Below are 13,312 nucleotides of genomic sequence, written 5' to 3'. Positions count from 1 at the left end.
TTAAATTAAAGCTGATTCTCTTTTAAAAAGGAGAAATGTGTTTCAGATCTCTTAACATTTGTTATTTTTTAATCTGGTGGTCATTTGTCCTTCCTTTGCTTTGAGGTCCTTTTGTGCAAATTTGGTTGTCTGATTCTTAATCTTTTTGCTATATATATTTGTGCTCTGACTGCCTTAGGCTTTATTCCCACATCCCATTGTAACATGGCAAGGTTTCAAAGCTGCTGGGCTACAAGAACCACAGTCATGTCTTTCCATATTTTAACAACCAATAATTAAAGAAAGTTCGCCACAGGGTAAATGATATGCCCCTTGGTAGTGAATGGGTGGATTTCTTCTTGATAGTGAATGGGCGTGCCCTCCCGAGCGCCCCCTAGAGCCCAGGGCTTGAAATCATCCGTGGGCTCATCGGGTCCCCCATGGAGGGCAGGATACATGAATCGTTCAGTCAGCTCTGGCACCTCATTGTAGTGCATGGCACAGAGTAGGCAGTCAATAAATATTTTGAAAGTTAATAACTATCTTAATGGGCTTCCACGGTAAGGATAAAAAATAATGGCAAGAAGGTTTTCCTCAGAGAGGCCATCAAATGGCTACTAAAGTCTTCATAAAAGGAAGGGTGCATACCAAAAACCCAGTGAATACCTAGTACTTAAGTAGTACTTAAGACCCTAGTGTAAGCCAGGGGTTAAAGGCAGATAATCCTACCTAACAGAATATAGTTGGAATGTTAATTTGCATGTTTGATTTTGCATTTCCTAATTCAGCTCTTTGTCTTTTAAAAAGTGTTAACTCTATGTGTGTTTGTCGGGGTGGGATTGAGTAGAGTCCTCTTCTTCTCTCTCTCTGCTCATTACAAAGTAACTGCTACCTTGTCACCTCCAGTGGGTCCAGGTGGGATTGATGAATGAATTAATGTGGAGAAAAAAGCTAGACTTGTGGCCAGTGAGGACATGTGTCCCACTGGGTTCTGTTTTAAGAAGAGGACATGAAATCAAGGGGGCAGGTGCCATGCAAAGCCAGGCCTGGCTGGGTCCCTCCCTGGCTTTGCTCACTAGCTGCAGTGTGAGATGGGGAATTGCACTTACCCTCTCTCTGGGCTTCAGTTTTCTCATCAGAAAAATGAATTTGATAGTCATTTCCAGCTCTGACATGTTATGACTCTGTATGCAAAATACACAACTTAAAAGCCAGGTGTTTAATCTTGGCAGTGGGATTGAGGCGAGGGATATGGGAGAGAGAAAACTGGCCATGACTAAATCATTATCCAAGCTGGGTGATGAGTCCATGGGGGTTCATTATAGTACTCTTTCTCCTTTTGCTTTTTAAAAATTTTCTGTAATCAAATTTTAAAGAAATCTTTCAAAACAAAAGGGAAAGAAGGGTGGTGGGTTAAGACAGATGTTGTTAAAAGGTAGAAACTTGCAGCAAATAGTAAAGTAGACCTGGAGATCTAATCCATGGTGAATATAGATGACACTGTTGTATTATAGTCATCAAACCTGCTAAGAGACTAGAACTTAATTAACCCAACCACTAAAAAGAATGATAATTATGTAACCTGATCAGGTGCTAGCTATCGCTACAGTGGCGATCATATTACCATATATAAGTGTATCAAATTAATACGGTGTATACCTTAGATTATACAATGTTACATGTCAAATATATTTCAATTAAAAACCAGAAAAAGAGAGAAGGAAAAGAAACAGATTGTCATGGTTTAAAGGGTAAGATAGGGAAGGAAGTTTGCTTATAAAGAAATTGATCACAGGCTTAATTAGTAATTCCCATATAACATGCAAGTGATGGTTTTCTCAATTATTATTTTACAGAAGCTGGGGTTAGAGGAACTTTTCACTAGGTATCTTTACTTCGGGTTTAAAAACAAACAGTAACAAAACATTGATGATAATACAATGCAAATCTCTAACAAAAATATGATGAATTAAAATTTCATTAATGCACATTTTAGTTCTTGCAGAAGGCATTGCTTTACTAAATATACATTCAAGTGGCCTCAGTATCAGTCTGTAAGACTGAGATATTTTAAGTAAACAGAGATTAGGATTTCTTTTCTGTCTTCAGCGGCCTTCTTCCTTGGGGTGTGACTCATCTTCATCCTTTTTTATCCAGCTTGGAGATGCTTCTCAGAGAGCCTGCTGATAATCTGGCTGAGAGACTTTAATTTTACATCTCCTTTTCTTTCTAAAATGAATCGGTTCTCTTACAATCTTTTGCAGGTGGAAACACTGCATGATTTCGAGGCAGCAAATTCTGATGAGCTTACCTTACAAAGGGGTGACGTGGTGTTGGTGGTGCCCGCAGATTCGGAAGCTGACCAGGTAAAGGATGAGAGTGGAAAGTTCTGCAGGCTGTATTGGTTTTTCCTGAGAGTCAGTTGGGCACGGTGACTTCCTGAAGACGTTTCTACCTTCTGAGATGCTGTGCGACAGCTCTGAAAAGGGCTTAAGGTCACAGCATCACTAACTAGATTTTTAGGACACTTCTTCTGGGATGCTATTGGGATGCTATTATATATAATTTTTTAATACAAATAGATGACAAAGCATAAATTACCAATATCAGGCAAAAGTGTCTAGGTATCTCAAAATCATTAAAAAACCTCATTATAAACTCATGAAAATATGTAAAATATATATAAAATATATTTTATACTTATAAAATATATTATAAAATATAAATTTATATATATTTTTGCATTAACCATAAGTTATCTTTTAAAGAAATAAAGAGAAAAAAAGCTAGTCTTTTTTTTTTATTTATTTATGGCTGTGTTGGGTCTTCGTTTCTGTGCGAGGGCTTTCTCTAGTTGCGGCAAGTGGGGGCCACTCTTCATCGCGGTGCGTGGGCCTCTCACTGTCGCGGCCTCTCTTGTTGCAGAGCACAGGCTCCAGACACGCAGGCTCAGTAATTGTGGCTCACGGGCCCAGTTGCTCCGTGGCATGTGGGATCTTCCCAGACCAGGGCTCGAACCCGTATCCCCTGCATTGGCAGGCAGATTCTCAACCACTGCGCCACCAGGGAAGCCCAAAGCTAGTCTTTGATATTTACCAACATGTTTGCCATTTATAGTGCTCTGATTTCTCCCTATAGAGCTGAGTTTCCATCTGGTCTCAATTCCTTTCCACTTGAAAGACTGAGTCCTAGAGTGCTGATGTTCTAGCAGTAAATCCTCTCAGCATTTGTTTACATGACGTTTATTTGATGCCTTTATTCATGTTCATTTTTAAAGATTTTTCACTAGAGGAAGAATTCTGAGTTGGATTTTTTTTCTTTCAACTCTTTAAAGACATTGCTCCATTGTTTTCTGCTCTCTCCTATTTATATTAGAAGTCAGCTGTAATTTGTTTAACCTTGTTTCTCAGTATACACTGTGGCTTTTTCCCTGAGGACTTTCTAGAATTTCTCTGTATCTTTCGTTTTCATCAGTTCAACTATAATGTGCTTAGGTGTTATTTTTTTTTATAGGTCTCATGCTTGGGGTTCATGAGCTCCTTAGACTTGTATCTTGATTTTTTTTTTATTACATTCAGAAGATTTTTGGCTATTATTTCCTAATTTTTCCCTCTCTTTCACCTCTTTTTCCTCTGTCTCCAATTATATATATGTTGGACTTCTTGATGTCTAAGACTCTGGGTTTTTTTGTTCAGTATTTACTCCTCTTTGTACTCACATTGGCTAATTTCCATTTATCTTCTTCGAGTACAGTGATCCTTTCTGCTGCTGCTTTGAATTTGTTGTTAATCTGATCTTGGGAATTTTTAATTTCAGATATTACTTACACTGGTCTATAATTTCTATGTTTTCTTTTATATAGTTTCTGTTTTTTTGCTGAGATTTTCCCATCTATTCTCATTATTACCATCTTTCAGTTTAAGTACTTGAACCGAGTTACAATAGCTGCTTTAAATTTCTTAGTAGTTCTCTCTTTCAAAATAGTAGTTCTCTGTAGTTCTCTCTTTCAAGATATTCTCCATAAAAGTGCTCCTCTGAATGCCCTGCGTCACACAGACTGAGGCTGATCCTCAGGGAGAAAACTCCATTAACAGATCTCACCCAATGCAGTTTCAAGGGTTAAATATCCCCTAATTTCTACCTGCTTTTGGTCATTTTCAGTGCCTTCAAATAGTTGTTATACATGCACAACTCCATTATTTGTAAAATTCTAATATATAAACTTATATTTTATAGCTGTCATTTCTAAATATAAATAATTGCATTTCTGTATGCATATGTATATATAACTACATATAAACATATAGTTGTTCTACTGTTTATAACTGTTCTATGCAAAAGCATTTGTCTGATACCAGCTATTTTGCCACTACCCAAACTGGAAATCTTTAGTCTACCACAAGTTTTAAGCAGTTAAAATTTAATTTTCTATATTTTCCTCACTAAAGATTGATATTAACTATGATTCTTCACTTTATAAGTTGCATTTCAGAATGTATGTGTTGGAATATATCTTGATTATGGGTTTGTGCCAACCCTTTATTTTTGTCTTTATTGAAACTATTTTAAAATGCGTGACTCCACTTGGCTCCATTAGATTTTTCACCCGCTGTAAATAAAGTCAAATATAGACACTTGAGGGGAAAATATGACCTTTTTTATGTCTACTAGAGGTTTAGAAAATATTTAGTTATCATCTTTTACTCTAAGTATAACTTTGTCCTACACATACACAACATCATAATTTTATAGAGGACACTTTTCCTCATCAGCTAGGATTTTATCAGTTATTTTATTTAATCATTTTTTTCTCAGTGTTTTTTTTTTCTGCCTTCAAAAATTGGCCTGTCTAAATGCTTATATTTCTTGTCTATATAGCAGCAACAATTTATGGTCTCAGATTATATCAAAGGGAGTGTATTCAGCTTCTTTATTTAATTTTTGAGACCTTGTCTTATCTGATGTACTTGAACTATATTGGGGATTGGTTCAGATTAAATCCGGCTATCCCTCATTTTAAGTGGGATCTCTTTCCTGCATTGGTTAACATAATAAAGGTAGTCATTTCCCTCTCGTTTCACTTCATACGGTCTGTGTGTTTAAAATAGTTCCTTCAACTCAGCTTTTCCCAACTAGCCTCTGCTTATGTCCAGAAAGCCAAGGGCAGATGGCAACCTCTGTTTCTCAGTTTTACGTTTGGTCTCCCATGCTGTATGACCAGGCAGGGATGGGTTCTTTAAACTTTCCGTGGTTAACTGTCTTCATTTTTGTGAGGGCACGCCTATACGATAGACAAATGTTCATGAGGAGTAATTTACAGACTCTACAAATGTTTCCAGCAAGAATGTCATGACATCAAACAGCTTTGTAGTTTATATAAACTTGAAAAGCAACAAACACAATAGTGATACCAGGCAACACATATCGAGCTGTTAGTATTTGGGAAGCCTTGTATATGGTGGTTTATTTCAGTTACATGATGTGAGCTGGCAGACAGAGTTCCTTCTTATAAGCAAGTGGTTGAGGATGAAATAAAAGACCTTCCATTGCCTTGTCAGCACTATATTCCAGCCCCACTGGTCCTCAAGCCTTTTATTCACTGTGATCCGCAGGACAGGAAATGGTCCTGTGTGTGATATTTTCACCCGGTGTTCCTCTCTTTGCACTGGCTATAATCCATCCTTCCTTCCTTCCTTCCTTCCTTCCTTCCTCCCTCCCTCCCTCCCTTCCTTCCTTCCTTCCTTCTTTCCTTCCTCCCTCCCTCCCTCCTTCCCTCCCTCCCTCCCACACTGCTTGGCTTGTGGGATCTTAGTTCCCTGACCAGGGTTTGAACCCGGGCCCTCGGCAGTGAGAGCATGCAGTCCTAACCACTGGACTGCCGGGGAATTCCCTGCACTGGCTATAATTCTAATTCTGTCCTCTTCCTTAAGGACTTACGTCATAATCCAGTTAGCATCAATTCACTATACTTTATACAAAATTATAATATTAATGTTAACCTTCAATTAACAATATACATAAAATAATTTCATATGTTTACTCCTTTTTTTTTTTTTTAATGGCTGCGCTGGGTCCTCGTTCCTGTATGAGGGCTTTCTCCAGTTGCGGCGAGCGGGGGCCACTCCTCATCGCGATGCGCGGGCCTCTCACCATCGCGGCCTCTCTTGTTGCAGAGCACAGGCTCCAGACGCGCAGGCTCAGTAACTGTGGCTCACGGGCCCAGTTGCTCCACGGCATGTGGGATCTTCCCAGACCAGGGCACGAACCCGTGTTCCCTGCATTGGGAGGCAGATTCCCAACCACTGCGCCACCAGGGAAGCCCCTCCTTTTTTTTTTTTTTAACTAACAGCTTACTTGGGACAAGCCTTCCCCCTGAGCTCAGCACACCTGTTTACATGTAATGCGTCATCCTCGTGCAGGACCACAATGCTCATTAAACCCATTATTTTATTAATCTTTGGCAATGCAGATTTTTCCAGTAGTTTGTTGGACTCTGAAAGCCCTGTCTTTGTCTTGCAGGATGCAGGCTGGCTGGTAGGTGTGAAGGAATCAGACTGGCTTCAGTACAGAGACCTCGCCACGTACAAAGGCCTCTTTCCAGAGAACTTCACCCGGCGCCTGGATTAGGGCCAGAAGTATTGTAGAAAGAGCCTGATTACTGGGTTTTTAAACCTTTGTGAAAACCTGAAGAGTTCACTTTTGCTATGACACTCTTAGTGATTTACAGACCAATGCCAGACAAAGTTTGGAAGCCTATGTCAATGAAGCATGTGTGCAAACAAATGTTTAGAGGAAAAAAAACAAGTAAATTAAGGAAAAAGTCTTCACTGGTTCCCACGTTCTTGCTAACAGGTTTGTTTGTGCTTTGTCCAAGCTGTGGAGACTTGTATACTCGACCCCCCTCCCACCAGTTCTAAAGTAGCTTTCTCCAGACCAGAACCTTAATTTCTCTGCACCAAGTGTATGGTATTGAGTGGCTTCCCTGCAGAAGACGTGATGAATTGTCCTGTAATACGAGATTATCTTATTCCCCTGTGCAGGTGTGAGCACGTGCTCTCTCTCTCCCTCCCTTTCACATTTACTGTGTTTAAAACGAAACTGCTGCAAAAGTTGTCACTGTTCTTTACCAGCACTTCTCTCTATATATATATACGGACACACAGTCACACGAGCTAGTTCTCATCACTCCTGGATCTATGTGTATACACAAGGCTACATATACATAGTTGCGCTCTCTCCTTTCCATTGTAGCTTTTTAGCCTCTTATGTGTCATTGATACATGCGTTGCTCTTATTCCGTCTGGCATCACAGTTGCAGTTTTGCCTCTGGGCAAAACCAGCCATCCCATTGCCAAAAGAGTGGACAGTATCTGTGTTCGGAATGTGCATTCTTCAGGATGCGATGACTAACGGCACGTCGGAGCTGCTGCCCCTTTGGAGAAAGCAGAGTCTGATGATCTGGATGTCCGGCCACCATGACTGGAGGTGGGCGAGTTGCCATCAGCAGCTAAATTGTCTTAATTTCTGCCTTTCCGAGACTGGCTAGCTGATGCGGCGTTTACATCCACCTCCAGAGAACACTATTTCAGAAAGCTCCTATATATTTCCACGTCTTTTTATTGATGCAACTCATCTTCACAGATCGTCCGAAAATAAGATATAGATGATGTATGCTGTATCCACAAGTCATCTGTAACGATTCTGTTTTCAGTGCTGTGTCATTCCAAATAAACCTTGGGTAATCTCCAGCAATGACCTTGACTCCTTCCGATGAGTCATTTGTTATGGAAAGCTTGTTGCATTCGGGTACACTGCTTGAAACAGTCTATGTTGGAGTTGTTACTTGTGCAGAAATGTGCTTGTCCCTCCGGGTTGTGCTCCGCAGCTCACCTCCCTTCTGCAAACCCCTGCATCCCAATCATTGCTGGGCACGCGGTGGTCCCTGCTGCCTGGCAATCACTACGGCACAAATAACAGCTTTCAGTGGAGGCCCCTCCGAGGTGCCGGCTGTCGCAGCCTTCCTCAAGGTGTACAGCGTGGGTTTGATACGTTTTTCATAATAACCAATAAAATATGCTAAAATAAGCTTAATAGTCCATCCGAATATTGGGTTGGTCAAAAAGTTCGGTTTACGGAAAACCCGAATGAATTTTTCGGCCAACGCAAGAGTCAGTGGCTCATTGGTTATTCTTTGTTATGATTGCTTACTGGTAACAAATACTGACTTTCCATTGAAGGGGTAATTGAGACACACCCCTTAATTCTATGCAGATTGAGAGGCAAGCTAGGTACCTTGAAACTCTTTCAAAGGCTATCTAAACTCAGTCTCTTAAAATCCAGTTAATTCCCAGTCCCCTGGGGTCTCAGGTCCAACACTGAGGTGGCCTCATTTTTATAGGTTGGGTCAAGGTCATGTGCTTATTCCTACTCCTCTGTACCCACCAGGGTGCGTCTGCCATTTGCTCCGGGAAAACCCTTCCTGATGCCTTTTTTTTTTTTTTTTTTTTACTCTATTTATTTATTTATTTGTTTTAGCTGTATTGGGTCTTCGTTTCGTGCGAGGGCTTTCTCTAGTTGCGGCAAGCGGGGTCCACTCTTCATCACGGTGCGCAGGCCTCTCACCATCGCGGCCCCTCCCGTTGCGGGGCACAGGCTCCAGACGCGCAGGCTCAGCAGTTGTGGCTCACGGGCCCAGTTGCTCCACGGCATGTGGGATCCTCCCAGACCAGGGCTCGAACCCGTGTCCCCTGCATTAGCAGGCAGATTCTCAACCACTGCGCCACCAGGGAAACCCCCCTGATGCCTTTTAGTGCCATGAAAACCAGTGCAGGAGCGCCTGGTCTATGGCACATTGCCACACGGCTGATACACTTACACCCTCCCCCCTGTTAATAAATAACATCGGACTCAGTGTCCTTACGCTCTGCTCTCCAGAAACCGGCCAGTGACCACCAAATGATTTCTGTGACATCTGATGTTGCTGCCAGACTTCTCCAAACTCTCTGTAAGTTTCCAAGGGACTCATTTTCCTTGTTTTCTTGCTTCTTCAATGGCTGCTGGAGTGGGGCGGGGGTGGGGGCGGGCAGGACAGAATCAGTCTCCCTCTCTCTCAGTCTGTACGCCCGCCGTCCAGAGAATGTTTCCTTGGAGGGTCCCATTACTGCTTCCAAGTCCGCATGTTCGTTCATTAAACATTTGTAAGGCTCATGCTAAGTGTCAGTTACTGTGCACTGGACCACAGGGCTGGAGACCCTGCGCTCAAGGAACTGCTCTCGAAACCCCGCTGCAGCCCACCACTGAGGGGTCCCCCCTTCAGAGCCCTGGGCCTGGAAATGTGAGGCCTCGCCTCTGCCATTCCTTTTCCAGATTCCAAGCACCTGCCTTTGTTTCTTTTCCCAAAATGTCATGCGACCTTGTGCTTTAATCCCTGCTACCGCATCTGGGAGTGGTCCTTACCCCTGCCAGGGAAGACTTTTGGTGCTTGTCGTGCCACTATCTCCCTGCTTCCCTTCTTCCTAGTTTATCCTCCACTTCCCAGACCATGTACCTACACTGATGTCAAAGGGTTAGCACTCCCCTCTTGGTCTCCCTCTCTCTCTCTCTCTCTCACACACACACACACACACACACACACACTAATGAGGAATACTGTTGTATGACACGCGGAATCCCCATGCCTCTGCTTGGCTTTCAAAGCCCTCCACGTCTTCACCGATGCTTGTCTTCTGCTTCCGTCAGAGGGCCCTCCTCGCTGGTCCATCCTGCCCTCCCGCTGCACCTCTACCCTTTGCTCACTGCATTGCAACCACCTCCTGAAATGCCCGCCCCTCCTGTCTGCCTCTGCAACGCCCCCTCCCTCAAGGCACAGATTAAGTCCCACCTCCTGGACAAAGCTTTCTCACCAGTTCACTCCTCTGTCCACACCTGTTCAGCTCATTGAATTTAGTGTAAAAAGGATATCAGTTAGCCCTTTGTTTCCCCCGTTAACTGAAAACTCTCTACCAACCTTCTCTGTATTCCGAGTCTGCTCCAGGACCTTATACACAAGTGCACCAAGCAAAGGAACAAGGTACTACTGAGTGATGGATTAATTCAGGGAAGCCCAGAAACTCCAATCCCCAATCTGAAATTCAATATAAGAAAGTACCCAAAGTACATGGCCAAAAAATAGTTTGACTACAAAATTGAGAATTTCTATCTAATGAATGATGCTTGAGACAAAATCAGTAGACAGATGATAGATTTGCTGAGAATATTCGTGACAGCCGAAAGTCACAAAGGATAAGTATCTTATAAGTTTAAGATACTTATCTTATATCTTTAAGATAAGTATCTTAAACTCATTCAAGTCAACAAAAAACTAATAATTATTATTATCTTAATACAATTTTAATAATTCACTTATGTTTGTTATTTATAATATTAATAAATTACTTGTAATAGTAAGTATAATATACATATTATGTAATAATATACAGTATTATTATATATTATAGTATTGTATTATATTATTATATAATATATAGTATATAATAACTAACATTTATTGCATGTCTGTTATTTACCAGACACTCACCTAAGTGTTCTGCAAGTATTAATCTTCATTAATCTGTGAGGTAGTTGCTGATTTTCCCTTTTGTAAATGAGGAGGCTGAGGTACAGTGAGTGACATGAAGGAACTTCCTCAAGGTCACACAGCCAATAAACAGCAGGGCCAGGCTATAGCCTAGGCATCCTGGCTCTAACATAGGTTTGCCCTTCTGCTATCCACCCTTCTTTTTGCTCTGTGTTAAGGACTTGAATAGACAAGGCTGTGGAGGAGACACTTGAGTGGATACTAGGCATAAAAGGAGACCTTCAGCTTCCTAGTAATCAGACCAGTGCTAATAATCTCATAGACTAATGAGATACTGCTTGGTAGCCAGCAGGTTGGTGAAAATTAAAGTGTCAGCTAACATAGCACTGATGGTATTTAGTGAACATGTGTGTGTATAGTCCCTGTGACCTACAACCCTGGGGTTACATTCCCAGGGGATTGCTTACTCTGGGCGTGAAGAGATCCTCTGAGGTGGCAGTCACCGCATAGCTGGGGATGGCCAGGAGGGGGCAGCAGGTGAGGTGCTGGTCCCTGGGGGATGGATGCAGCGAGCTGTGAAGAGCAGTAAACCAGGTGAGCAGACAGATGTACAGACACAGGCAGGTAAGGTTGCTATGCCATTTATATCAACGCAAAAATACATTCGTCACAGATGATACTCTAGTTTTCACAGATACATAAGCTTGAAGGACATAAACAGATCGAGCATCTATGGAGGAACTGGAATAAGGAAAGAAGGGGAAAAAAGAATAAAATAACAAGTACGTAAAACTATGTAACCTGACTGGTACAGATTAATGGTGATAGTGTGCTCTACACTGAGAAATATGACACACACAAAAACGAGAATGAAGGTTAAAAAAATACACAAAACCCAAAAAGCAAACAGAAAATATATACCATGGAGACACTCAGAGAATGCTGATTCCAGGACAAACCATCAAAACCTCATATTTGAGCTTTGAGACTTAATTTTCGACAACCCATCTCCCCTCAATCTCAAGAATGGTTTCAACTGGTAAATTCAGATCAGGTTAACCCAAGGGGAATTTGTTCATCTTCCTCAGTGGTTGTGGACAACCCAACTTTTTCCTTCTTCAGGGAAAATTCAGGTACCGCTGGCTGCCAACGGATGTCTAGCTGGACCTGGCCATGGTTCACTAGTCATGGAGTTGACCTCACCTTCAAGGCAATGTTCTTCTCCAAGACAGTTAAAGCAAACCCAGAATGAGGGTGCTCCTGCATTTAAAAACTGGAGTCAGGTATTGATACAAGCCCTTGGGGGGTCTCAGGGAAATGAAAAGGAAAGAAGGTGTGAGAATCTAGTTTTTAGCTAAGATGTTTTCCAAACCATAGTCAGCTACCATGTCCCTCAGAGACAGGCATACTGAGTACGTTGTTGATAATCCTTTTGGTTTTTAAAAATCATGAAACATTAAAACACTTTAAAATTATAAATAAACTTGAAGCATGGGGGTGGTACAGACAGATGGCAAGTTCTAAATATCCCCAAGAGAATTCTATTTTGTAGGCATATTTAGATTTACTGAAGGTCTTCTCTCTTAGTTTCTCGACAGAGCCAGAACCAATTACCTATGATAATCAGCATAATTCAGCTTTGGGTATGTACTGTAGTCGTGTACATATACCTGTGTGTGCACGTGTGTGTGTGTGTGCGTGCGTGGGCACATTGGGCTCTCTCCATGCCTCAACGTTTGCATCTTTTCTAGGTGCGATATTTGAGCATTTCCTTTGCACTGGCTTGGGATAAGTTTGCTGGAGGAAGTACTTTCTGTAGTGGTCAGGCTGGGTAACAAAGCCAGTGGCTATATATACCCTCACAATACACTCAGGAATTAATGGGGTTTTGCAAAGGAACCTACTCAGAATACAAGTTTTCTAGAGCAGTTATTAAGTCAAGAGGAAGCAAGCAACGTGCATTATTATTATATCAAAACCAAAATGATAAGCTTTCATTTTTTGCATCCTGCCACACCTGTTATTTCAACAACTGGAGTGTCAGTTCAGTTCAGAATCACAAATTATCGGAATCGGGAGAGACCAGAAACATCACCCTCTCCTCTCATTTTGAGGCTGGGGAAATGGGGGCCTTGCAAGGAGGAGTCGCTTGCTTAAAAATACCAAGCACATTAGGAATACAATTGGAAAAACAAGTTTCCTGCCTTGCATTCCAGGGCACTTTCATTCATCATGCTGAGTCTTTGCTGTTAACAGACATCACTTACTGGGGCTCCGATGCAGGGGAGTATAACATGTATGACATACCTCCTATGGCCAGAAGGGGGTGCTAGAAGTTAGTGTAAGTGAATGCATCCAACTACTACTGCACTTTGTAAGCAGGAAGCACGAATTGAGAATGGATCCGATGTACAGTAACCCCACAATTTGCATTAAAATGAAACAGTCCAGTGAGGAGACAAATTAATTCCTGAATCATAAACAGCCAAGCATGTTACTTAGGGCACAGGCTCTGGAGACTGGCTGACTTGGCTCAAATTCTTGGTGTGTCTTTATTCCCTAGGCAACCTCGAGTAAGTTACTTAACCTCCCTAAGCCTCTGTTTCATCTGTAAAATGGGCATAGGTATGCTTTTACGCTTGCAAAGGAGGGATAAGTATGTACAATGTTTCACATTCAATAAAGGGTATCTGTTATCATTTAATGGATCAATGCTTTCTGTTACAACCTTAAGAAAATTAGACTTTAAAAGGCCAT

The 13,312-nt window shown here is 41.7% G+C and overlaps 1 protein-coding gene across 3 annotated transcripts in view; it reads left to right on the top strand.

Moving 5' to 3' along the window:
- AMPH (amphiphysin) overlaps positions 1-7,727 on the top strand; it is a 179,786-nt gene extending 172,059 nt beyond the window's left edge. For 2 of the 3 annotated variants that reach the window (XM_036864432.1, XM_036864431.1), the window contains 2 exons: positions 2,244-2,345; positions 6,499-7,727. In XM_036864432.1, the coding sequence (XP_036720327.1) occupies positions 2,244-2,345; positions 6,499-6,606 (210 nt within the window). In that variant the 3' untranslated portion in view covers positions 6,607-7,727. The remainder of the gene's footprint in view (positions 1-2,243; positions 2,346-6,498) is intronic. The other variant, XM_036864433.1, reaches the window with a different exon arrangement.
- The last annotated feature ends 5,585 nt before the right edge of the window (positions 7,728-13,312 follow it).

Source organism: Balaenoptera musculus, chromosome 9, assembly GCF_009873245.2.
Source record: "Balaenoptera musculus isolate JJ_BM4_2016_0621 chromosome 9, mBalMus1.pri.v3, whole genome shotgun sequence".
Lineage (NCBI taxonomy): Eukaryota > Metazoa > Chordata > Mammalia > Artiodactyla > Balaenopteridae > Balaenoptera > Balaenoptera musculus.
Note: the sequence above shows the minus strand (reverse complement) of the source record. Positions and strands in the feature narration are given on the sequence as shown.